A 27,706-nucleotide genomic window follows, 5' to 3' on the forward strand; every position below is an offset into this window, starting at 1 on the left:
AGCCATGATCGTGGGTTAGTGAAACGTCCACAGCTGCTCGTAGCGCCGCGGAAGCTCATTGGTTCGTCGTTCCTCCGTCGCGCTGCAGCGGCTTTGACGCTCCTCTGCCGCTGTAGCAAACAATGAAGGAGGAAGCCGATGCGCCGCGCTCGTCTCTGCGTCACACGTCCCAGATTGTGGCTTTAACTAAACAACAGCCTTAAAACATTCGATTTTCTTTCATCTTTTTCAATTCCTGGTTTCTTAACTTATACTTTCCTGACTGCAATTTTATAATTGCTTGATTCTTAAGCCTCACTTGAGCATTCTTTGAGTAACAGTAATAGCAATGTAGCGATGTATTAAACTACTGTTTTTTGGGTTTTTTTCCGTTCTGTTTATGAACAATAATGGCCTGAATTCATCACGTGTCACAGAGCAGCAGCGCTCGTCTACAGTCAGACGACGGCGACGAGCCGACGGTCGACAGCGACCCTCATCAGCGCTGCTACTCTCTGAAGGGCGATGAAGAGAAACTGTGTTTTTGAAACAACAATGCCTAGAAAGTGGAAATAAATCGAGGTCCTACTGACAACAGACAGGAACAATGGAGCATGCAGCGAGGACATCTTCACCGGGAGCTTGTGTTGTGTTCTGCTGAACGACTCAGGAGAGAGAGAGGGAACGCTCTGCCATAGGATCTCTCAGAGGCTTTCTTTCTTTATTTTCTTGTCAAAAAATTAAAATGAGCACAATAAAATAGCCTTTCTTTCACTGGCTCTTTTCCTGGAGAGACCGCACCCATGTCAGAAGTTCAGACACACTCACGACTGTCACCCACATTTCAGCGTTCATTGCTTTAGAGTCACAGGGTCAGTTCAGCTAAGAAACAGAAAGCTGTGCAGTGACACGTTTGGTAACGTGGTCATTTCACTGTAAATGTTCTGACGTTCCGCCTCGATACGATGGAGAGGAGCTGAATTTGTCGGTGGTGCTCAGTGCTGGAAAATTACATGTGAAAAATTCAACAATATAATTTCCGTTGCAGCGGACAGAAACAGGAAACGCACCCTGTCTCTGGAATGAAATGATGCTCATTGGCTGAGCTGTGGTTGTTGCCTGGTCAGTCACATGATCACTGAAACCCTCTGCTGTGTCCTCTGAAGCTAAAGCGTACGCGAGGTTTAACTAAAACCTGCTGCAGGCCTGGTTTAACTGAAGTGTTCTGTCTCTACACACTCTGCTGCTGCGTTGCACTCATGGCGTACATGTTTGAAAAGATTCGTGTGATTCGACTGATAGAAACTATTTCATGAAACAGTCACAACAGCGAGTACAGTCAACGCCAACAACAAACAAACAAACAATTAGAAAACTGAGGCTCACCACTGAAGTGTCATCGTACTGCGCTGATGGAGAGCAGTTTAACAGCATCTTCCACATTCCTCCGTTACACCTGCGGTAAGAACGAAAATTCAAAATGGCCGCTGCACTCTGACCTTCCCACTGACGCCTCACTCGACCAGGTCTGACCTTTCACTTCATCTCTGCAGCCGACAGAGTCCACAAAGTGCCTCACTCTCTGAGACGGTGGCAGATGAGTGGCGCTCTGTGCAGCCAATGAAACGTCTCAGTGGGAAATTTACAGCCAAATCAACGAGTCAGTGCAAATAATGACATTACACACTGTGAAACTCTCTAGTAAATGATCTCAATATGAAGATAAACAGCCTAAATATGAGTATAGATGTAGATCAATGTCTATCTAAACTAATATGTCGCTAACCAGAGAAAAGCTTCACGCTGTGGTCCCACTCTGCTTTCCAGCCAATAAGGACCAAACACACATCTGAAAAAATAAAAACCTTCTGAAATAAAAGTACACGTCAGTGTGTTCACACTTCACGCCAGTAGCACTTCTGTTGATTGTGACTGCTGGGGATAAAACTTCACAGCGTCACATTTCAGAGACCAGAACGATGCAGGCAGACCCAGAGCTTCAAGAAGAGCTTCAAGAAGAGCTTCAAGAAGAGCTTCAAGAAGAGCTTCAAGAAGAGCTTCAAGAGGCTCTGGGTCTGCCTGACATCAGTGTTTCAGGATGATTACATACAGGAATGGTGAGGTTAAAGGTCACAGAGTTCAGCATAAGGACACATTCATACAGCTCAGCAGGTAACACTACATACAAGTGTCAAACTTATAAAATCCTGTGATCACTCTTATTCCTCCTCGGTTCAGTTTGGATGCCAGAAACAGGGTCACAGATTATTATTATGATCATATATCTGCTGTCGTGCCCACCACAGCTGGAGGAAATCAGTCAAAACTCAGCAGATCGCTGTCAAGGTGCCTCAATAGTGCATCACTTAAGGTGTAACAGCACTCACTCATATTCACTGTACAACACCCCTGAAATGTGAACGACAGCTCAGACTCACAGAGAAAGTGATGTGAGCTGCAATGACATCATCACTGTCGCATGCAGCTTGTAACAGGGACGCTGCCGTGAGCATAAACCAGGTATCAGTCTGCAGCAGCGCCCTCAGCTAAACGCTAACCTGCTAACGGGGGAAGTCAGAGATCACCGACATCAGAATCCATCTTCAGGAACCGTGATGTGAATGAGGTTTGTGCCAGTCCTACGAGTCCAGACGTTTAACTAAAACACAGACCTGCAGGTGGCGCTAGAGGAAAGGTCAAGAGATCACAAATGTCATCAGGATTAATCTTCTGGGGATCATTAATGTCTGTGCAAATCTTACATAATTCAGTCTGGACCAACCATCACTGCCATCCATTCATCTGCAGTTTGCCTAAAACTGACTGGATTCAACACGTGAGACGAGCACTTGAACGGCGTCCTGCTGTCTGATTTGTGCTCAAATCTGTGCTCGCAAACTCTCATGAGTTCAGTCATTATTGAGAATACATATATGTAACTTGCAGCCAATTTGGATTTTCATAACATCACACAACTACATGAAGACATCAGAATAATGACTAATTCAAATGGTGTAGTCCACGGCTGGCTGACAGGCGTGAACAGTTTTGGCTTGTAGCTCGACGTCATCCTCGTCACGACCTGCAAAACTCATGTAACAGGAAATAAATTTGCCAAACCTAAACGCTTTTTACATCTCAGTCCAAAGTAAATCTGGGTGATTTTAAATTCAGGCCAAATTTGCTGGAGGAGAACTAGGATGAACATGGACCCTCCATCAAAGCACTGCTTGGAGAAAGACGTCAGAAAGGGAAGTAATGTGGCGTTGGTGTGGCGTCATGGCTGAAAGGCCGTGTGTGCACGCCGTTCCTTACTTTGCTGAATCTTAATTTGACGGCAGCAAATGAACGAACCAAACGAACCATCTTGAGTATCAGTGCACTGAGCAAGTCCAAACCTTTTTGGAAATCTTTAACACTTTAATGTTTAAAATGCCAAGAAAATGCAGCGTTAAAATAACTTTGAAAATTAGAAACTATTTCTCTCTTCGTGAGTGAGCAGCTGCACGGTAACCTACTTCTCCGGCAATTTCAGGACGTTTTGGGCCGAACAAAAGCTCTGACGCGGTTGGAGTTTGAACTGTCAGCAGCTTAAACGTCATCATCTGAAATCTGTGCTACTCTTACACACAAAGGGCGTCCTTAACCTGCTCTTTCCCCCAAAACAGCCATTTCCTGCACAGTTACACCATCCAATTTCATTCAGAGGCTTTTAACGAGAAGCTTTACTGTGCATGAAGCAGGTAAGTGCTTTGCTCAGAGACATCAGCAGCTTCACTTCTGCACTTTTCATACACTCATTACTGTCTGATACTACATTTACAGAAGAAACACACAAATCCTAAATGAACCTCACAAAAACTGCTTCTCCAGCCGTTCAGCACAGCATGGGCGGTTATGTCTCAGCCACTGGTGGGTAAACGTGCTCCGGTGCTGAACCGCAGTGATTTTCCACATCAGGATGAGTTTATAGGTCAGGAGGACTTCCCCTCAGCCTGTGAAAACAGCTGTACAGCGTCTTCAGAGGCTCTGGAGGGAGCTTTGTCAAGTCTGGGCAAAATCAATGAAGTGACACCGACTGTGAACGCACACAAACACAAAGCCAGGGTCGCAGAGTGGGGGCGTAGAGCTCGAAAAATGAGCGTTAGGAGGCGGGGGGGCTGACGACCAGACACAACCGGGTGGTGTTTTAGCAAAAACAGGATGAAGGGTTCTTGCTGCTCGATCCACATCAGAGACTTACAGCCTCGTTTCTCAGTCTCTGCTGATTAGCTTTGATGAACTGCTGCTTGAGCTCTGCTAAAGTAAAATATGGAATAAAATATCGCTGATCTTCAAATTGCTGATTGTTACAGAACTTTCAGACACGTCTGATCTGTCCAAAGGTACAGTTTGTCGTCGTGAGGTTGCCAGACGACCAGCAGAGACTCCAGGACAAAATACAGCTCAGCGCTCAAATCTTTGCACCATGTAACTCCATAAAAACACTAATTTTTACATTTCCGTGTGTGTATCAATGAAACAATCGACAGTGGGCCGCCGCTGTGCAGCGTCCAGGGAGCAGCTCCGGCTCTAAGCCAGGGCCTTGGTCAAGGGCCCTGACAGGAGAGTTAACCTTATACATGGTTTTTGATGGCGGGGGAAACCGGAGCCCCTGAGGAAACCCGCTCGATACAAGGAGAACATGCACACTCCACACAGGAGGGATCGAACCCGGGACCCCTCAGCTGTGAGGCCACCATGCGGACCACTCATTTAAAGCACATTTCAATTAAAAACCGTGACGAGCCGTCAGAAAGTCCTCAGGAAACCTTTAACGCACGGACACCAGAGGTATTGATTTCCTCATCTGACTGTCGTCAAAGAGAATGTAATTAAAATGTTCAATTAGAAAAGGTCCTAAAACAGTGGAGAACACATAACCCTTCAACTGATCCGCAGGGAAAAAATCCCGTCACGTCTAATTTTAATGTGATCCTGTGAAGCTGCAGACGGAGGCGATGACACAGACCCTCGCTACAATAAGGCTGCCAGGCTTATCTCTCAGGCGAAATAACCCTTTAGACTCATAACGGAGGTGTAATTCATGTGCCGGAGCGCAATCCCATTCCATCCTGAGCCGACCGGCTGAAAATCACAACTTCAGTCCAACACCAGCGAGCTTCATTACTCCTTATCTTCAAACTGCTGCCGTACAAGTGGCTCTGGGGCCTGACGGCGGGCGGCCCCCATCCAGACGGCGCCAACAGAACATGTCTTAACGGGCCTTTCATTATCTTCCCATCTTCTGTCTGTCATGTGTGATTTTAACCCAGGGCAGGTGGATCCGGTATGTCTCCCCGGTTACATCATCGGTCTCCCCCAGCCTCGTCTTCCTCCCTTTGCGACGCCTCAAATCTCTCGCTCGCTGTGAAGCTCAGCGCAGGCAGACAGCAGCACTGTGTTCGCAGGCTGAGACTTAGGACGCTTTCAAACTTTTCCAGATTGGATTCTGTTGTTGAACTTTTAAAATTACACATGATATTTACAGAAACGCGCGTAACGCAGTCATGACGCCGGGCGGCTTATTAAAGAGCACTCCTGGCCAGCAGAATGAAAGATTTCAGCCGTGTGCCGGTGGGCCGGTTGAAAAGGGCAGCCAAACAACTCCGAGTATTACTGCTGGAAGAGGACCTACATTAAGTCCAGTTTTGAAGCGCTGGGTGAGAGCTGCCCTTTCTCCATGTGGTCTTATCAAAGCAGTCTGACGCAGAGCGGGAAGGAGCCTCCAGCTCGCCCCGGTGTCACAGTTTGGAACACAAGTAGTTGTCAGGCTCGTCACCGCCGGAGCTGCAGAAATATCTGCCTTTTTCTGTGTGTGTGTGTGTGCCGCCTGTCTCCCCCCATCACTCCATAGCTGTCCACGCTGATGCCCGCCCGACTACAAAAAGAGGCGTCCCCAGGCACAAACAATACACCCCCTCCCCCCTTTATTCTCCACATGGCATTTACAGTGACACCTCCGGCACTGACGGAGGCCAGAAGAGATATGAGGATAGAGAGAGAAAGAAAAGAAAGAGGCAGAAAACAGAATTAATAAGGGGCTAAGGAAGATAAAAGAGGACAGAAAGACGGGATTCTTTGCTCATTTCAGAGTTTTGATTTCCCTCTTAGCCCTCGGGGTTGTCTTTGTGAAATAACCTTCTTTTAAAAATGGGAATTAGAGCTGCTGTCTCCATCAGAGATCACAGCCTAATGTGGGCCAGCCTGCAGAAGGAGGCGCTTTCATTCAGCGTGATGTTAAGAGTGATAATGGGAACCACTGTATTAATACGCATTAAAATCAACCCTCTAAAAGGAGGCCCCCACGTCTCACTGCAACACACACACGCACGCCCACGCACACACAAACCATAGGCCAAGCAGCATTAAAAATGTAGAGTGTAAGTGAGAGCGCGCCGTGGAAAGGTCGAGGCTGGCTGAGAGGCGAACAACACGACTTGTGAGTTATTAGGTCAGCGGTTACACTGGTGATCTTCTCTTTGACTGTGTGAACGTATCCAACCTCCTCCTCTTTAATATCTTATGAGGCCCATCATCCTCGAGGTACAAGCAACGTTTCCACACTCGTGTCTTTTTAGAAACGAGACGAATCGCATTTAGAAGACAAGGACGCCGGCCGAACGACTGGAGACTGCTGACCCTGAAACTGCTCTGCTGCTCTCACACACAGGAGGTGAGGGGTGTGTGTGTGTGTGTGTGTGTGTGTGTGTGTGTGTGTGTGTGTGTGCGTGTGTGTGTGTGTGTGTGTGCAGGCCGGAGCCAGACGCAGGAAAACGAGGGACGAGTCGAGAGCCGTGAAGGAAATTCAGCTCGGAAAGACGAATGAATGAGGATGGAGAAAACGTGACGAGGACTGAACGACAGAGCTTTTGTCGTTTAGCCTCCCTCAAACTATTTCACCTTTCTAAACCACCACAAGGTGACACTGAACCAGCTGAAAACACACAAACACACACCCGCAAGCAGCGCTGCACACACACGCCAGCCCCAGATTGAAGGAGGCTAAGACGAGAGATCAAGGCAGTGCAAATTAAAGGCGCTCTAATTAGCCAAACTGTCACTCTCCTGCTCTGGCAGCCATATTGGAGTCTGCCTGGAGACCTGCCCGCCCGCACATTTCCACCGGCCCTCCGAGCAGCCATATATGCTGGATGGGAGCGAGGATTAGAGGCGGCGGCTGCTGAGAATTACACTTGCCAGACGTTAAGCACAGCAACAGCTCCAAAATGTCCTGATGGATGCAGAGCCGTGTGTTAATGAAGCTGCTTTGTGCAGGTCTGTCAGCAGAGGCCGAAACTTTGCCCTGTTTACGAGCGTGCCATCAGTTCTGAGTGCATTACTGCACCGTCAGCTTTGGCTGATTGTCGCCAGACAACGATCATGTGGTCAGAGCTGAAAATACCCCAAATTTCAAAGGAGGCCACATTTTAGTTTATTCAATTTCTTCAATGTTAAGACGATCTGCAAAAAGTCACTGGGGGTAATTTTTTCTCATTAAAGCAGCTTTTGATTAACTTTTGTCTTTGTAATTTGTGGAAAAATAACTAATTATCCAGTGAGAGCTGGAGTCTCTGTGCTGCTTTCTGCCACCTTAAAGTTTCAGCTTACAGGTTCATCACATTCTGATCTACATTCATTTACTGCTGAACATTTCCCAAAGTTTTTCAACCGATTTCCAAACTTTCCAGGGAGCCTCCGATGACAGGAAAGCATAAAACTCAACTTGCAGAAACTTGAAATGTGTTTGAGTTCGGTAACTCATAAGGAACCTTTAGGTTTATGTGACTGTCATTAGAAATGGAGCACAGACTGAAAACTCTCCCTGTTGCTGCTGATCTTTTCACTCAATTTCTAGAAAATCAGCAACAAAAATGTGAATGAATGCTTGTTATTGTCCACCAGCTTCAAGATCAGCAGTAGGTGGCGCCAATTCTGCAGACGCAAAACCATTAAACCACCACAGAAGAAGAAGCTGCATCAAAATGACGTGATTAAAAAAGTGCCAGTCGAAGCACAAATGTTGAAACACACTATAACAAACAGGACGGATACGTGATATTTCTTTATGAAAAAAGGCAAAAAAAAAAACAAAACACCTTAAGCATGCATAAAAACTTTTAGCTAAACTGAAGAAGACTTTTCTTGAATTTTGCTGTTTTCATCAACTTTTTCTACTGCGATGCTGCAAAATGTGCATAAAAATGCAAAGATGGAAAAGCTTGCTGCTTTTCTCACAGCTGACCTTTCAGAAACACGGAACAGCAACTTAAATCCTGCGAGTCACAAACAAACAAACAAACAAACAAAAATCACATTATGTCTCACTGCCGCTCGCCAATGTCAGCCAATCAGAAATGTGCTGGAGTCACGGCCACAAACAGGTTTACAGGAAGTCTCGGCTCAGAGGTGTATTTCCAAGTGACAATAGCAAAACAAATAAACAAATAAAAATAAAAAGCATTTAATGTAATGGATGACCAGCTTCAAGTTTTACGTCTCTGCCAGCTCACTGTATTGCAAGCTGGGATGTGGAAGCCCGGCAGGTAGGAAATCAATCTTAAAAGCTATTAACAGAAAGCGTTTGCTGTGGAAAACGCTCAGCCAAAATTTAAAGCAAACACAACATGCAGCCGGCGAATGGGCCGAGTCAGTGGCTGCATGATGAATCTGTGGGGTCGTGACATGACTGAAGGGACGAGACAGGAAATGATGTACTGCTGTTTACTTTATTCTGATTTCTGAGTGAAAAATGGAGCTTCTCAACTTCACAGGGCTGAAAAAATACTTAAAATAAGACAATTTAAGAGGGAAAAATCATTTTCTGGTTGAAGTCGTCATCAGTCACAGTAACACAGCCTGTGATGGGGGGCCACTCAGTAGATACGGCTTCACTCTGGGGGTCCCAATCCAAAAAGACTGGACGTCACTGAGTTAACCTACACAGCGCTTCAACACATGAATTTAAAGGGTAATTGGAGTTAAAGGGGAAGTCCACCAACTTTAAACATCAAAGTGTGTTTTCAGAGCGCCGCTGCGTGTGAGGAAGTCTGCAGCTCCAGAGGGAGCCGAGTGAAATCTGATGAACTGATGAAACACCGTCAGCGCCGGCTGGGGCTGAATACACGTCTGGAAGTGGAAAAATAAATAAATAAAAATACATCTGGGGGTGTGGAGTTACAGAGCAGCGAGTGTAGAGACCTCAGAGCTCAAGGCCACATTAGCTGCTGCTAGCATAACAAATCTCTGAGATCTTTGCTTCAACGAGTTTGATGGATGTATTTTCTAACTGTCATCACGAGTCAGCGTCGTAGATGAGAAACTCTTTTAATCACAACATGGATGTTACAGATGAGCCACTGTTATCAGTTATGATCACGCTGCACGCATCAGCGTCACTGCTGCGATCTGGGAAAGCAGCCAATGAACAGTCAGACAGGTTGTAAAGACACCAGCAGACATAATGTGACTATTACAGCTAGAAATGACGGCCGAAACTCTGAAGGTAAGACTCAGGTAACAATGACCAGGAAGAGCCTTCATAAGAGCAGCATGAGCTGCCGAGAAACTTCAGGTAAACGTTGAATTCAGGTGCAGAAAAAGGTCAGTTTCACTGCCGCCCCCCCACTCATTACTGGATGTACACTAAAATGCTTTGTCTCACACACACACACGCACACACACACGCACACACACCTTTCTCAGCGAACGCAGCATCACTCTGCTTCCACTCAAAGGGAAACCCGAGGAAAAGAAAGTCAGATTTGAGCAAAAGCATGACAGCTGCTCCGTCTCTGCTGGGATTTCAGTGAGGGAGAGTGGGAGACTGGGGGGAGACTGGGGGGAGACTGGGAGAAAGACTCTTCAGAGAGAAAGACGCCGAGCTTCCTGTACGAGTGGAAACAAGCAGATGGAGAGTTTAGTGAGGAAGGTGTCGACAGGAAGAGAAGCGGGATGAGAGATGAAAGAAAGGCGTGACAGGTCCTCTCTTTCCGTCCCATAAGCCTCTCTGGTTTCCAGCTGAGACTCTCCTCTGTAGTGGGAATGTCTGTTCTCAGCAGGTTTCACTTATCAATATTTCTCTGTGGTGAAAAAAAAAAAGATGAAGCTGAAACTCGGCTCCTATACTTTTTAATAAATTAAACATGTGAGAGAATCTCTTTTAAAGATTTAGAGCTGCCTTGAGAAGATTTCTGCTGTTTATCTTTAAAACGCCTTTCAAAATGGATTGTTTATTGCTCGATGAGGATGTGTGTGTGTGTGTGTGTGTGTGTGTGTGTGTGTGTGTGTGTGTGTGTGTGTGTGTGTGTGTGTGTGTGAACAATCTGACGTATGCCGCCGAGCTTTAAAGCTCCGCTTTGGCATTTTCAACTTCGCTCTACCACCTCATTTATATTTAACGAGATATCAGGGGGTGTACTAATTGTTTTCGACTCTGAGATGATGGGCTGATGAAATAAAGATAAAGGAATGAATAAAAGAGTGGAAAGAAGCAGGAAGAGCAGAGAGGATGAGGAGCAGGAAGAGAATGAGGCTTTAACAGGTAGTGATAACGTGGATGAAGCTGAGCAGAGCGTCTTCCTCTTTCCCTGTGGGAGGAACTCAAACATTACAGAAGCAGATTCAGACGATCTTCTTCTGCGATTTTCACGTTTCTAGATTGTGTAACATCACACTACTGAGGTGGCATTTACTTTTGTCTTAATCGGGCAGAGAAAACACGTGTTTCTTCTCCTTTTATCACCTGAGCGTCTGTTGATTCTCTCTGGTGAAATGGAGCCAACCATGGGTTAAATCGACTACAAGCACAAAGTGTAAAAAATGCATCAGTTTAAACAGATTCTCCTCTCGCCTGTGGCTAGGGGCCATTGTGTAAGCACAACAATACACTAAGGAGTCCTGACGGCCTGCGAGGGGTAGAGAACACAAACAAAGAGGAGTTCTGACTTCGCTTCCTCTGTGGAGGCGCTGCTGGACGGGTTCAGCCTCAAGTCTTCCTTCCACCATCCAGCATACATATTTTCCGAGGTCAGCCGTTCTGCCGGGGAAATACGACGTCTCACCTCCGCCTGCGTCGACGGTTTATCAGATAAATCCCATTTCACGACCTCCTCGAACTCTAACCTGTCTGCTCGCTCCTCAGTCGGCGGCTTCCTTCACCGCCAGGGTCCAGAACTCTGTTACCTGCCACCACTTCATCCTGGGACACACCAGAAGGAGAAAGTCCTGCCTCAACGTGGGAGTTCGCTTTCAGAGCAGGTGCTATGTGTGGAGGTGATGCTGGTAACTCTCCACCTTCCACGAGCCGTGACTCCTTCCACTGAGGAGACAAACGGGTGAGATTCCTCCTCCCGAGAGCCAGTTTTTGTGGGCAGGGGTGAGCACGAAAGCTGCCGCCGTCAGACGGGTAATGCAGCGGACATGCACTGATCCAGCTTTGTGACCGCTCGCCTGATGTTACTTCCAGGTTGAGGCCGAGCAGGTAAATGGCTACAGGCTGAGACACTCGGCTGTGAGCGCCACTCCCAGGAGTCCCTGTTATCCTGGTCGGGCAGATAGAGCTCTGACTCACGCTTAGTGGGTGTTCAGACAGGAAACAGCAGGTGTGTTTCAGGGACTGCTGAGACAAGCGGTGAAATGAGTCCAGTCTGAGTAACAGAGTCACGAGGTCGGAGGTTTATCAGATGCTAAAATACACAGAACATTATGAAGGATTTTACTGCTCATTTCACTGCTGGGTAACAGCAGAAATACAGCGCTCAGCTTCTGAGAGACATCTATCGGGAACCTGAACTTGGCTTATGTGATTGGCCGATGCTGCGCCTTGCCAGATGACATCACACTGCGCCGCATCAGAAGTTGAAGCAGTTTCAACTCGTTTTTTTGGAGAAACCCTTTGTTTTCTCCCTGAAGCCCTGAAGCGATTTTGTGCTGCGTGGTCAGCGTGAACGTGGTCTGAACGAGCCTCCAGACTCCCGTCCCAGCAGCCCACGTTGACGATGCTCTTCATGAAGACTCCGTTCCATCGAGGTCTTCGGGTCACGCTTAGCCTGGACTCTCACCTGGGACCAACAGCCTTCGGTGGAGAACGTACCGGAGCCGCTGCAGCCGACGCCACAGCACAAACAAGGAGACGAGACTTTCACTGAGTCTGAGGACGTGCTCTCGCCGTGGTTGGAGGTTCATGGTTATACGTTGCTGCAAAATGCATATTCTGTCAAGAAGTCAAATTTCCAAAAGCCAGTCACACTTATGCTTTATTGATTACATTTCAAATTGAAGTAAGACAGGACAGAAACGTTATCAGATGCAGACAACAGTGATAAAAGCGGAGCTGCTGACGGAGGCTGTTCTGTGCTCAGTGCTGTATGTGCAGCTCACATGAAAGCCTCTATAACATCACCTCTAGCTGAGAGCTGCAGAAGATGTGCTGCGCTGTGAAAATGAAGACGGTGTGGGGAAAACAAGGACAGTATGCGGCGTGTAGCGTACAGGAGAGCATGTTTCCTCATGAGACATATGGCCGCACCAGCTGGAGCGCTTATATTGTTGCTGTGATAAGTAGCTTTACTCTCAGTTCACTTCCTTTTGTTTCTCACATTTATTGGATTGCTCCCCAGCTTCCTCTTCACCGCATGTGTATTTATGCCATTTCTCTGCTGCTGCCTGGAAACGTCCTCGTCTTATCATCATCGTACTCGCTCCGACTCACAGGCGCAAGCATTAAACTGAAGTCATAAGAGGAAGAATCCATCAAAGTCTCATTCATACCAAATGACTTATTTTTGTGTCACATCAGTAAGCAAATATACATTTTTAGTTCATTTAGTGCAACTTTCTGTGCTGGTGTTCATTAACAGAGTGTATGAAGCAGGTGAGGAAAGAACAAATGTGTGTCTGGTATCAAAGTCTGTGTTAAAAAAAAGGTTTTCTCTGGCAAAGTTTTTTAAAAATAAGAGAAAAAAGTTAAAACTAAAGAGAACTAAAACATCATGTGTCCAATTTAATTCAAATTCAACGCATATAATCAGACCTAAACGTACCGTAAAGCTCTCTTAAAGGGCAGCTCACCTTCATCACTTCTCAAACAGCGTCATCATTGTTTGTTCTGTTTTCTCTAATCTGCGCTAATGAACCGTCTTCTGGAGGTCAACAGGTCATGCAGCAGATGCAGGAGAACACACACGCTCTCGAACGCTCCCCGCTGGAGCCACAGTGACGCCCGGTGTGCTTTGAACAGAGCGAGGCTATCAAAGATCAAATACAGATTTTTGATCTTTCAACTTTCAATGTGCTGATGTGGACTCTTATCTCTGCATTTCCCTCCTAGCAGGAAGGACCAGAGAGAAACTCCAGCTTAGCCTTTATCTCCAACTCAAGCTCAGAATCACTTAAGTAATACATCATATGTGCAGCACGGCTACGGTGGACACTGATGAAAGCTAACTTCAAATTCTGATATAATCCAGGACACGAATGATCAAATCACTGATGCTGTGTTTAAACTAGGGCTGCAACGATTAGTCGACGTTGTCGACGAAAATCGATAATAAAAATAGTCGACAATGAATTCCATTGTCGACTACTGTCGCCAGATGCCTTTTTCCAACAGAGTGATGCATCTCACTTGATTATAATCTCTGCTGAGAGTCGCTCATGCGCAATAGCGTCTCTGTCCCTGAGCGGTAACATACGGAAATGGCGGTGTCAACAGGTACGCGTACCAAAACTTCTAAAGTTTGGGAGCATTTTAGCCTGGATACGGCGAATAAAAAGACTACTCGCAAGGTTTGCAAAGCAGACCTTGCGTATCATGGCGTTACCTCGGTGATGCACGAACATTTAAAGAGAAAGCACGTCGGGCAGTTGAACGAAACGGAGTCTGACTCGCCTCGGTAAGATTCAAGTAACATTCAAGCCAATACGGTTTTTATCCACTCCCAGAAGAGAGCAAGTCTCACACGAGACCATGTTGATATGCTGACTTTTCTTAGTATGAATAAACTGAACGACATAGCCTGAGCCTCATGTTGATTTTAAACCTGGTCTGTCCACCATGACAGGTTTGTGTCCAGGTTATATCACACAGTCCATGTTTACCACTTGAATATGGACAACTCTGAATGCTCATTTTCAGCCGTGTATCTACAAACGTCAGTTGTTAAAACCGTTAGATTTCAGACTGTTGAGAAAGAAATGTAAAGTTCTTTTGCAACAGACTGTGCAGTTGACCACTGAATGTACTTCACGAAATGCACATAATATTTGTTTTATTTACTGTTCTACTGCTGCTAATGAGCCTGTTCTTGGTTTACAGGAAAAAAAAAATGTTTACTTGATTTTAATTTATTATTTATTATTTATTTGCCTGTCCCTAAAAACAGACAAAAAAAAGACAGAGGTTTATTTATTTATGGATTTATGTCTCAACTGACTGAGCACTGTGCCTAATTGGTTTTAGACAGGACATTTTTATTAAATTTTTGTACGAATCCGCAGTATGTTCAATAAAAGATGTATTTTTCATTGTACCCATCTTTCTTGTGTTTATTATCATTTGCCACATAATTAAATCAACTTCATGCTAAATTTAAGAAAAAATTAATAATTATCCGATTAGTCGACTAATCGTTTCAATAGTCGGTGACTAGTCGACTATTAAAATAGTCGTTAGTTGCAGCCCTAGTTTAAACAGATTCCTTTAACGCCGTCTTTTGATTGGCTTGGACACACAAGTAAGAATAAAGAGTCAACAAAGACTCAGCCTCAGCAAAGACAACGCAAAGCACACCTGCTGCAGATCCAGAGAACCACACCTACGCCTCTCCAGCCTCACGCATGTGTGTTAAACCAGGAAGTGCATCTCAAACTCCCACTTAAAAAAAAAAAAAAAAAAACATGCTTCAAATCCAAACATCTGCTTTTGTCATTTTCATGACAGCTTTGTTCTCTTAAGGAAAAACAGATTTCTCAAAGTGTCATTGATGAAATATTCAGTGTACAAATAGGGACAGCAAGTAGCTTTCTGAGACTTCTCAACGTAAGCTGGAAGGATTCCATCAAACAAGGTGTTCATCCTCCACAACACAGCGCCGACTGCACCGCTCGTACGTCAGCGCTGTCGAGAACAACCGACACGTTTCCAACACGCTGTGAATACTCTATGAGGCAGAGAAAAGGCAAGGAGCAGAAGGAAACAGAGCTAATCCCATCCTAAATGTAGCAGCCCCGTGTCTGAGGGGGTGTCAGATTACTTCAGATTGTGGTCTGTCGGCTGAAGAGGTCGAGGGTCACGGCGGAGAGGAACGCCGGGATGCTCTTCTGGTGATGCAGATGAAGGGCCACCATCTCTCCCAGAGTCTTGGAGAACTCGGTCTCCATGAGCTGCATGCTTCCATTGGAGCCCTGCGTGCACACACACACACACACACACACACACACACACACACACACACACACACACACACACACACACACACACACACACACACACACACACACACACACACACACACACACACACACACACACAGTGAGACAACACAACATCAAACAATGCGAGCTGGCTTTTCCACTCCGTCCATCTCCAGAGGAAAACTTTCAAAGTGAAGCAAGATCACTTTAAGTTGTTATTGTCTACGGGGGATTGTGGAGTGTGTGCGCGAGTGTGTGTCGTGCGTGCACGCTCACAGCAGGGTGAAGGTGTCTAAATCTGTGTGGATTAATTAAAAGGAATGAGGAGCAGCTCGGGGCGACGGAGTGAAGGAGAAAGGGATGAGGAGAGAAACGAGGGATGAAGTAATTAAAGCATTGCAGGGAGGGGAGGAAGGTAGCGAGTAGCTCGGTCCCACGACACGCTGGAAGACATCGAGACATCTGAGAAACGTCCTGTGTCAACGCGTGGAAGCAACGCAGATCTTTATTTAACAAGTGTCATGAGAAGCTTCGAACACAGACGGAGGAGGGGAAATAAATGAAGAAACTAAAGAGCAGAAGACAAAACGGATGAATGGGCGACGATTAACGGAGGGAGATTTAACCACATTATTTCCCATATGGACACTTTTTACTGAGTCCAACTCAGTAAATGTTCCCCCATCGAGAGTGATTTGGAGCTAAATAACTTTCCAAAAGATATGAAAAAACACAGATTATTATTTGAAAACTGATTAGACTTAGGACACAGGAAAGCAGCGCAGCTGAAGCAAATAAAAAAATAAAAAAATAATCCTTCTTGATAAACCAATTAGTGTGCTTCCTCACACACAACAGGATGAGGCGAACTCAGCTGTTCACTTCGTGTGAACAGCCACAAATCTCTAATGGGTGAGAGGAGAGGATAACTGAACTAATGACATTTGCCAGCCGGCTGCACAATGCTAAACAGAGGCTAAACGCAGCACGGAGCGCTGCAGAGACAGATAGGACGACTTTCCGTCTCCACGTTGTCCTTCAGCAAAATGGACAAACGTGCAGCCGGCGTTAGCGCAGTCAGAGCGGGCTGCGAGCTAGCTAAGGTTTAGGGCTGATTGACTTCTGGCAGCGAAAGTTTGGTGTTCCTTTTCACTTCAACAGACCTGATTCATCTGCTAACATTTCCACTAAATAACAGCTTAGTTGGTTCGTTTTGTTTTAATGGAGCCTTCTTGCAGAGCAATCTGACACTAAATCTACTTTCTGCAGCCAGAAGATTATTTGTACTGTCACTTCATCGTGAAATCACTGGATTATGCTTCCAGTCGATAAGTGAGCTTACCTTTCTTTCTTTTTAGTGAGAAAATCAAGTCATTTCTGCACTCTACAGCAAAAAACTGATGCATGACGCTTCCTTTTACTCCCAGCAGCAAAACAAGTGTAAACTCTAGTGGCATTGTCTTTTCTTTTTCTCTTGGTAATAAATTGCCTTTATATATATATATATATATATATGCTTAACAACATTTATTAGACCACCACCCAAAGTAAGGTTTATGCCACAGCTGCCCTCAATTAACAGCACAGGTAATTACCAAAATCATTTTTTCTGTTTCTTTGATGGTTAAGACACCAGTATGCAGAAGCTCTTTAACCGAAATGATATTTTTAATGCTAAAATATAATTATTATTGTTATCCATGAATTTTCAAATTAACTGATTTACCAAAAAAACTAAAAAAATATTAAAGCACATTATTATTTCTTGATTAATATGTCAAATTATAGCTATTTACTTGCATTCCTGAGCAGAAAAATGGGTTTTAGTGGTTGAATGTTATGCTTGATTCATTTCTGACTTCCCACTGAAGCCCAGTGAGACGGCTCAAATCTGGGTTTAAAAAGGTGAATTCAGTTTGAAATCCCTCATTCCTGTTCAAAATGGTAAAATGTGGAGAGCTCACTGAAAATGAAAGAGTCCACATTAATGCACTTCATGATGCTGGACGGTCTCTGAGACAAAGAGGGACAGACAAAGTGTTCTCACAGTGTGGTCAAGGATGCTTTGGAGTCAACTGTCGAGACGCCGAGGAAGAGGCAGCAAACGAAAGCTAACTGATGTCAGATGTCAGACACCTCAAGATTTGAAGTACCAGAGACAGAAGGAAGACAGAGATGAAGGCTTCTAGATCAGAGTGAGAAAGTGTCCAGACTGACGGAACAAGGCTTAAAGGGAAGAGCAGCTGCTAAGAAGCCATTACTGAGGCCTGCAAACATCCAGCACAAACACTGGACTGCTGGTGACTGGAGGAGGGTTCTCTGGACGGACGAGTCCAAGTTTGAACTCTTCGGTCAGCGTCGTCGTGTTTGTGTCCGCAGAAAAGCTGGAGAACGTTTTGATGCCAGACGCACTAAACCCACAGTGAAACACAGTGGACAGTTCGTTATGGGCAAATGAGTGAAAATCAACGGCATCATGAACAAGAGCGTCTACAACAACACGTTAGCACATCATGGAATCCCTTCTGGACTGAATCTGATTGGCCGTGGGTTCATATGCCAAAAGGACAAAGAGCTCAAGCAAACTTCAAAGGCTGCAGAGACTATTTGACCAAGGAAAGTTTGGGATTTATTCAAAGATTGATCGCACAAATGTTTCATCTAAGCCAAGTCTGAGAAACAGCCAGAAACTATTTGGAACTCAAAAACAAAACTGACTGTCGAAAAGTACATAAAAACAACGGCAGCAAGAAAGCAAGCTGTTACCAAGGCCAAAGGAGGCCACACAAAATGTGACGTTTTCTGGTTATTATGTGTGAAAAAGTTTATTTTCCAAATAAATAACAATAACATTTTTAGTTTGAAACAAGTTTTTCAAAGATTTCTAAAATATTGATGTTTTCTGGTTTATATGACAGGTGGTCTAATAAATTTGTTAAGCACACAGTCAAGAGGCTGCAGAGGAAATTAGAGAGAGAGGGAGGATGACACGCAACGAAGGCCTCCAGCCGGATTGGTCGCGGTTACGTGGTAAGCATCTTAGGCTGCTCGGCCGCCGTGACGCCGGCCACAGTGCTGTTTCCAAGATTAAACATGTCCGCCTGTCTTTAATTGGGTCATTATTAAAAAGTTATCAAATGTAAAAGAATTCTTTATTAACAAAGTTGCTTCTTCCGGGTTCGATGTACTAATCGATGGTGAAAAATCTTCTCTCCACACTTTGTTTTGGAAATAGGAACTGACTCCAAGTCCCATAATTCAAAGCACCTCCAATAATCTGCTTAAGTTTGAGTACGACGTCTGCGACCTTCTCAGTGCATTTCTGGACGTATCACAATGATCAAGCATACGAGCAGCTTTAACAGTCGCAAACAAGAACATCAAACACTGAGAAGCGTCTCGCGCCGACACTTTAAACAACAGGAAACACTCGTTTCAATCAGCAGACAAGAATCTGGAAAAATTACAAAACAAATGTTCCTCAGAGCACGACGACTCGGATCCGGTCGCCTCTTCAAACTCTGCACAGCGTGGAGACAAACCACAGGCTGTCTCACGACCACTGTCCACCGCTCTCACTGCGGCTTCATGTCTCTGGCCGTCCCTGGTGTTTCCTGTCCCTGCACGGCCGTCTGAAGGCTATGCCATGTCCTCGGGCGGCTCCTCTCATCACAGGCACACACACAGACACGCGTGCACACGCGGCGAGAGGAAACCGCCGGAACACGGAACACATACATCAAAGAAAGAACCACTGCCAGCCGTTACCATGGAGATCCAGTGTCTGATACACCTTCTGCTGGAGTTTGTCCTCAGACTTAGTGTGTGCGTGGGTGAGCGTGTGTGTGTGTGTGTGTGTGTGTTAGACGCTGATGGAGGACGGTGACGCCTCTCACAGTCAGCTGGAGAGGAAAACTAATACAACAGATTATTGTCTGGAGAAACACCAGCGCCCCCACATAACATTTAGATTACACATAACACACACACGCACTCACACACATGCACTCACACAGTGCTGAGCAACGGTTACACAGATTTCCATAGATTATGAAAGGTTAAGGTGCTCTGGGTCTGAGACTGTGAGTGGAAACACAAGGAGGTCAGCAGAAGAGGGAGAATCCGTTAATGGCATCTTTGTGTGCTTCAAAATGATTTATCTGTACTTATTAGCTGTTAAAACCAGCTTAGACTTAGCTCATGACGTGACATGACTTAGTTCATAGTTTCAGTGCGTCTGTTTCCTCACAGACTCGGAGGCGACGCCATGCTAGCGTCCCTGTGAGGCTGTACTCAGGCTAATGTCAGCATGCTAACACGCTCACACTGACAATGTCATGACACCATTACTGCCACGGTGACACTAACAGCTACTAATCAGCACAACACGAAGTACAGCTGAGGCTGATGGGAACGCCATTAGCTTCTGTTAGATATTTGGTCATAAACCAAAGTATTGGTCACACTGAAATTCTGACCTGATGGTGGCGCTAGAGGAAACGTCCAGAGGAGCCTTCCTCTGTGAAACATGAATGTTTGTGCCTATCCAATAGCTGTTCAGACGCTGAAAGCGTCGTGGACGCAGACTGGCCTGTGACATCTTTAACTGCTAAAAATAAACACGTAGCTGTTGCTACACATTTCCAGGCTCGTGACAGCAGCGAGGAAGAATAAACTAAAGGTCTGGACTCCGAGCGGTGCTCTTCTAAACGCAGAGCAGCATTTCTGGCTCTTCATAACTATCATTTCTTTCTTTCAAATGTGACATCTTCCTCAGTCTAGAGGCACTGCCACCGACTATCAAACTACAGCTTTAGAAAATGAGGAGCTTTCTGACAGTAATACAGATGTAGAGATGACTTTGTACAACATCTACACGTGTGTGACGCTGAGGTAACTTTCAAGTACTCATGATTGCATCAGCAAAAGAATCTCTCACAACCTTGTTGCTTCAAGAAGCTTCTGATGAGCGAGAGGGAAAATATCTCCTCATGTCAACGCTGCTATTTGTCAAGTTCACAGCTGTTAATATAACAGTTTAGAAAAGAATCAATGGCTAAGTGGATTTCTTGTACTGAGGAAAAATTCCACTTAACACTCTCCCCCCATTTACACGAGGTAGGGAAAATGAATGTTAATACAGGGTGTAAATGTGATGCGAGCACGTCTGGAGGTGGTCTGGCTCACGCTGTGTTTGGATCTCAGGTGTTACTGTAATCCAGCGTGCTGTCAAACGTACGCGACGTAACACTGCTTCAGATATTTTCTGAAAGAGGAACAGCTCTAATAACAAATTATGTCTGTTCTCTGCCATGAAAGCATCAAATCATGTCCTGTTAAACAGAACGCCATGAAAAGAAGGCAATCCCGGTGAGAAATGAAGGATATACAGTAAGAAATAACCGTGTGTGACACTCAGCGGATCAGCTGTTAACAGGGCATGTAATTCATCAAGTCACAGAGGAGGAAGCATGTCGGTGCTGCACCACCAGGAGTAACTGACTCAATGTGTTTTAGATAAAGGAAGGAATAATAATGCTTCACATATGTCGAATTTACAAGAGGGGACAATTAATGAAGAATTCGTCAGACAGCATTTCACGAAGTTGACAAAGTCTGAGGCTGATTCGCCACCAACTCAAGTGAGTCACATGCAGGTTTTGTTCTGGAGGACAGAGATTCGATGACAATAACGAGAACAAACCAAAAATAACGTATGCAGATCTCACTTTAACACCACGTTTAAACGAGGAGTCTGACACGCAGTGCGCTCACTGACTTACTCGTTTGAAATGACGTTGAAATGTACCTTTGCATTGTAGCCCTGTTTCCCCCTCAGCCTGCTGCATCCACAGAGTTTTACATTGCAGTGAAGGTCTACAACAGTGATTGTCATGCCAAAGACGTCTGAGGAAAGAATGGCTCTCCTTCACAGCCAGGGAAGAAAGAGCACCAGCGCACAGCAAAAAGCTGAAGCGAGAAACTCCTCACTGGCTTCTCTTTTTCAATCAGGGTGTCACAGTTGTGTGTTTCTGTGTCTGACTGGTGTAAAAATGATGCTGTCCTTTGTTTTTGGGGTAATCTTGCTGAAATGGAAGTTAATCGATGCGTTCTTGAATTGATTGACAGTAACTTCATGAGTATCAGTGCATACCTGGTTCACTAATGAATTACCTGACAGCATGCTTGTTCCAGTGAGGTTTCACAGAGGGCCAACCTGGCTGCCTAAATGACATTAAAATGTAGCTGTACTCACATGGGCTAATTTACCTACTGGACTACTTGGCAGTAATACTGTGATTTTATTTACGTATGGTAAAACATCTTGCTCTACAGCACAGATGGAGTGGTTGAGTCATTTCTGCTTGCTACCACCATTAAGGCCACACTTACAAACCCATTAAAAATGTCTGATTGGAATTAAACATCATGCATTATAAGAGGGTTCCTCTAAAAAGTGCAAAAAAGAGCATTTCTGATGGTTGAGAGGGAAGCATCTTGGTAACTAATTTGACCCAGAGGGCCACACGTTGAGCAGCACTTAGATTTTTTCTCACGTTCTTTAAGCAGGGAAACATTCAGAAGAAGTTCATAAAAGGTCAGGGAGGTTTTTTTTTTTTAAATCAGCTTTATTCAAATACTGACCTTATCAATGCTTATATGCATATTCACACTTCCCCAAAACGTGTTTTAAACAATATCTGACCTTTATGAAGACAACGAGGTTCTGTTTATATCTGACAACAACCGGATTTCCCTCATTCAGCGGAGACGGAGAGCGATGCGGAGAGAATTCAGCGAGGGTCGGTTATTTCCTCCCACAGGGTGAGATCGAGCTCATCCAACATAAAAACAGACAGAGATGGAAGAAAACTTCCATCTGCTTCCCTGATATCAGCGCTAAGAATCTAACAATCTGCGACAAACTTGAACTCAAAAGCTCAGAAGGACACACCTCAGCGGTGGAGAGCAGTGCTATCCCAGCCGTGCCCTCCTTTCATTTGTCTATCCAATTAAAGGAAATCAATACTTCCTGGCTTGAGATGCAGGGCGGGGCTTTATACTGACCTCATCCAACCAAGGAGCTGCATGCTGCTTGAATGACAATCGTGCTCCTCTGTCGAAGCCGACGGGGTCAGAGTAAATGTGAACAGTTAGAAACATGAAGCCAGAGACTGAGCAAAGATGAGAGGAAACACTCCCTGCTGCTACTTTCCTGACCTTGAAATGAGCTTTGCCTCCATATTTCATATTTTCTTCTTTATTCTACATTTACTTCATTTAATATTATCTCTTTTTTTGTCCTAGGGCTACAACTAATGGCCTTTTTCATCATTTCATCCATTAATCTGGAGAAAAGTAGAGAAAAAATATAGAAAAATGCTCATCACAGTGTCATTAAGCTGTAACTCTCATCTTCAAATGTCTTGTTTTGTCCGACCAAAAGTCAAAACTCCAGGCATAATTCCATCACTCATACAGGATGAAGAGAAGCAGTCGGTCCTCATCAGAAGGAAGCTCGAAGCTGAAACATCTGACATTTTTGTTTGCAAAGAGACTGAAATGATTTCTTGACTATCAGCGTAGCTGCAGACTATTTTTGTTTTTTTCAACTAACTGATTAATGGACTGATCCTTTCAGCTCTTCTTGGTGTTTTGGTGAAAACTGAGTTTCTGAAATCGCCAGATTCCACCAGAGACCAGACGTCACTCATTTGGTGATTTGATTCACAAATTCAAACTAAATACTTCTGACGAATAAACACGTATAATTAAAGAATATGTTTGGTGATGCTCTAAAGTTTTCTCACTGTCAACAAATCAAAGACCAAAACCAACGAAGAAGTGAATGAATGAATCTTCTTTCTTTCTCTCACCCCATCTGCTGCAGCCGTGAGTCAGGCTGAAGTGGTGTTTCATTTCCAATTCTTAAAATACATTTCTAATTGATGATTGAAGTGATATGATGTAATACAGCTAAACTGGCTTAATAGCAGTGAGTCCACAAACAGGTTAGTATTTATTTTTTAATCACAGCTCAAGTCTGAAGTGAAATGTTGTCACCTGATGTCATTACGTTAATTTAATTAACAATTACTTCATTCACACTTTTGGCTGAAATGACATTATTGTTGCACATAAATGTAACCAATTCTGACTGAATGCAACCACATGAATCACATCAGCGTAAAGCTGAGGCAACCTTTACTGTGCTGAATGTATCTAATCTTAATTGAAGTTCACCGAGTCCCGCAGACAACAAACGTTTTTTATCTCAGTCAGGTGTAAGCCTTGACGGGATTATGTGTGTGTGTGTGTGTGTGTGTGTGTGTGTGTGTGTGTGTGTGTGTGTGTGTGTGTGTGTATGTGTGTGTGTGCGCGCTCAGTTAATCTCCAACATTTCTGGACACATCAGCCTAATAATTTCTGTGCACATTAGTGAGTGTGAGCTCGAGGACCTCTCATGGCTGCGCTGATGACAATTGTTGAAGACTAAAATTTCCGTCTCCAGCAACTAGTGATGTCACAGTTTACATCCATGTCTGTCCAGACTCGTATCATACGCAGTGAAAGATTTTAATATAAGATATTATGTATGTTAGATGTTATCAGAATACTGACATGTATGATCCTGGTGAATAATTTCCAGTAAGAACATGTTGTCTTCATGTAGAGATCTTCAGAGCACAGAGGACTGACAGAGCGTCGTCACATGATGCAACGCCATCACCTGAAGATCAATACCAGCAGAACCAATGACCTTGTGGTGACTACAAAGCTACAAACTGTAAAACGTGGATGCTTCACACACATCTCAGTGACACTGGTTCCAGAACACTCATGGACCAATCGCATGCACTGCCCATCACCTCATGTCATACTACGCAGCCAATCACATCTGTGCACTTGTTTTAGAATTTGCTTCTGCAACATGCTCGACCAATTCCTGGAAGTGTTTACACAGTGAGTGAGGTGTCCTGTGGACGCTCAGGTTATGCATAAACAACCCAAATATTCAGGTCATGGTGACCGAGCATATTTGCAATAACAGGATACAGGAAGTGAACTAATGGGAGCCATTGTAATGCTGAGAATGATGGCTGGGTCACGTCAGCACAGAACCCCGCGTGCGTGTTTGCATGTCTGCATGTTTCCATCATTTTTAGGGACGCTGCATAGACTTACATTCATTTCCTGCACTTACCATCACCATAACCACCACTTACTAACCCTTACACTCACCCTAACCTTAACCCGTCTTCACTTTAACAAGATTAATGATTTACATTTCGGGGACGTGCATGCATGCACACCCACACGGGAGATGTCTCTAATTGGACCTCTTTAAATTTTAATTGAACACCTCTGCACGAGGGATAATGCACACACCTGGTGGTTATCTGCACTCTGAGTGCTCTCCTCTATTTTTATTTGCATGCTGAAAAGCTCTCTGCATTCTCACTTCCATTTGATGAGCGGTTTCTATTATGTGTAACTGTGACTGGCAAGATAAGTAATGTGACTGAAAAGATAATGATCAATCACCACTCCCTTACAATTTATATTACAATAGTCTGAACAGTTCTCGCCTTTATGAAATGCTTAAAAGACAGCTTCAGTGTCCTTACAGATATGACATACGGCACTGTTAAAATAGAGTCCTCGGACTATGTGCATGCATGGACGTGACAGATGGCTCTATGCTGAGGTGAAGACATGCAGTTCACAGATCAGCTGACCTCTGTCTCCTCTCTCCACCGCTAATGAGGGGACGTTTCTTCTCTGTCTTACCCTCTCCATCTTGTTCTCTCCTGCCTCCACTGCACAGATCTCTGCTATTCAGCTTTATTAAATTCTCATCTGCACCTTTGCCTCTTTTCAGACTCACACACACTCACACTCACACTCACACACACACACACACACACACACACACACACACACACACACACACACACACACACACACACACACACACACACACACACACACACACACACACACACACACACACACACACACACACACACACACACACACACACACACACACCACTAAGAGCAGCGTCATCATCAACAATAAACAATTCCACTGCACGGCACAGCTGCTGATTGGTGGGGGTGGAAAAAAAAATAGAGGGAAAATTAATTGAATAATCAAATATATGCAGATGAATAGCTTTCAATTTAAATGCAGATTTTGGCATTTTTCTGCAGTCGGGAGGAGGATGTCAGAGAGGAGAGATGGAGTAAAGCTCCCACCAAAAATAATTAAATCAGCAGCAATTCTATTCATATTTATATTCTAATCAGCTTTTTGTTTACTGTTTTTAAAGCGCTGTTCGTGTAACTAATGACTACGTACATCTTACAGAAACCTATTTTGTGAGCAGAGTGATAAACATCATCAACAGAACCACTGATCAACCTGAAGCTCACTAGCATAAATACATAAAACATGGAATTAGTTCCAGCTGTCAATACAAGACACCTTAAAACGCAACACAAGCCTCGGTGTTCAAAGTGCTCCGAACTCTTTGTGGTTTGGTTTTGGATTTCTTTTGCTTTAATGTCATTTTCTGAGAATTTCAAAGCCAGAGGAAACTCACAAGCCCTGCATTTCTAACTCAAAATGCCATCAGCAGCACCTCCCCTCGTGGTTCTCGACTTTATCATATTTCTGTCGTGGTTCAAATGTTCGGTTTTGAACAGTTGTGAATCATTTTGTCACGGAGAAGAAAAAAAAACTCCAAACATGCAACACTGCTGTGCCATGGGCGTCACCTTTGATGTGTGATTGACAGGTCATTAGTAAGCTAGTTAGAGTTGAGAGAATGACAGTGTGCTGACCTCCGTGTAGTATTTAACAAAGCAGGGACTATTATAGAAGAAACCCGCCAGTTGGCCTGGATTTTCCACCATTAAAACTCCAAGCAATGTATTACAAATGAGGCAGAAAAGGGTTTTATATGCAGGGTGAAATCCAGCTCAACACAAAACACTGTGTGCCATATGCATTTCAGATAGGACTCAAAACAAACTGGGCTGGTAAACAAGTCTTAGCTGTTGGAAGCTCAGCAACAGGCCGGTTTTTCCAAATGAACTGTGAATTTGATACTGTGTTTGTTATCTGGACATATTTACTGCGACAGATGCAGTTTTGGGCAGAAGTGTAATGCAGCTTGTTGTAATCACAAAGCTAATGCATCCCTCTCTTTGCCACACACACACACACACACACACACACACACACACACACACACACACACACACACACACACACACACACACACACACACACACACACACACACACACACACACACACACACACACACACACACACACACACACACACACACACACCTGCTCTGGCTATCTAACCTCTCTCGTATCTCAGGTGTGCTGGTGCTACCTGGCTACATGTTGGCCTGAACACAGTGAGGCCACTGCAGTACTTTTGTTTTTGGCTCATTCGTACAGTTTACAGCTGTGAGAACTCCCTTTCGCTCCTCCGTGTAAACCATAAAGCAGGTTAGGGCTGAAATTCACCATGTTTACATTGAAAACTCAATTTATAAGAGCATTAACAAATCACAAGAACCACAATCTTAATTACAACTTTAACAACTTCTTAATGAGATTACATTAATGGCACCACACTAATTGGACAGTATGATTTCACAGCATGGCCAAGACACAGAATTAATCATACAGCTACAGGTGTTTCATTCAAGCTACAGCTTGTTAAATGTGAGATAAAATGGACTTTTTTTCCTGTGGATAATTAGCCAAGTTTATATGTAATTTAACTTTTCTCCATCTGGCTGGTTTGTATAAAAAAAAGAAATCCTGGAAAGAAGTCAAACAGCAGCAAGAAGCGACTGCGTGACTTTCTCTGATTACATCCAGAAGAAAAATCGTTGTTACATTAAGATTTAAATGATAACGGCAGTGCTTGTCAGAAAAAATGGAATTAGAAATTTTCCACAAATCAAATGAAGTTTCTGAGTCAAATGAACTTTAAATAGTCTTCTTTAAAGCCTGCGTTTCCATCAGAGCTTCTGGGTGCTCAGATTAGGAGGCTAATTACAAGTCTTGGTAGCAAACACAAATACTCAGAGGAAGCTCTTAAGATAGGTGACCTTTCACTGTGGACCAGCAGCACACAGAATATTTACAGCATTGGAGCTAATGTGACACTGCAGAGCATCAACAGCAGTTTATTGGGTGAACTTTAGTAAACCTTCTTAACTTAATGAGTGAAAGTGAAGA

General features: G+C 44.3%; 1 protein-coding gene across 2 annotated transcripts in view; it reads right to left on the reverse strand.

The window, feature by feature from the left end:
• Positions 1-14,384: 14,384 nt before the first annotated feature.
• Positions 14,385-27,706, reverse strand: part of mad1l1 (mitotic arrest deficient 1 like 1) — a 57,836-nt gene continuing 44,514 nt past the window's right edge. Inside the window, exon 18 of one of the 2 annotated variants that reach the window (XM_070987895.1) lies at positions 14,385-15,423. In XM_070987895.1, the coding sequence (XP_070843996.1) occupies positions 15,274-15,423 (150 nt within the window). In that variant the 3' untranslated portion in view covers positions 14,385-15,273. The remainder of the gene's footprint in view (positions 15,424-27,706) is intronic. The other variant, XM_070987902.1, reaches the window with a different exon arrangement.

The sequence above is a fragment of the Chaetodon trifascialis genome, chromosome 2 (genome assembly GCF_039877785.1).
Source record: "Chaetodon trifascialis isolate fChaTrf1 chromosome 2, fChaTrf1.hap1, whole genome shotgun sequence".
Taxonomy (NCBI): Eukaryota; Metazoa; Chordata; class Actinopteri; order Chaetodontiformes; family Chaetodontidae; genus Chaetodon; species Chaetodon trifascialis.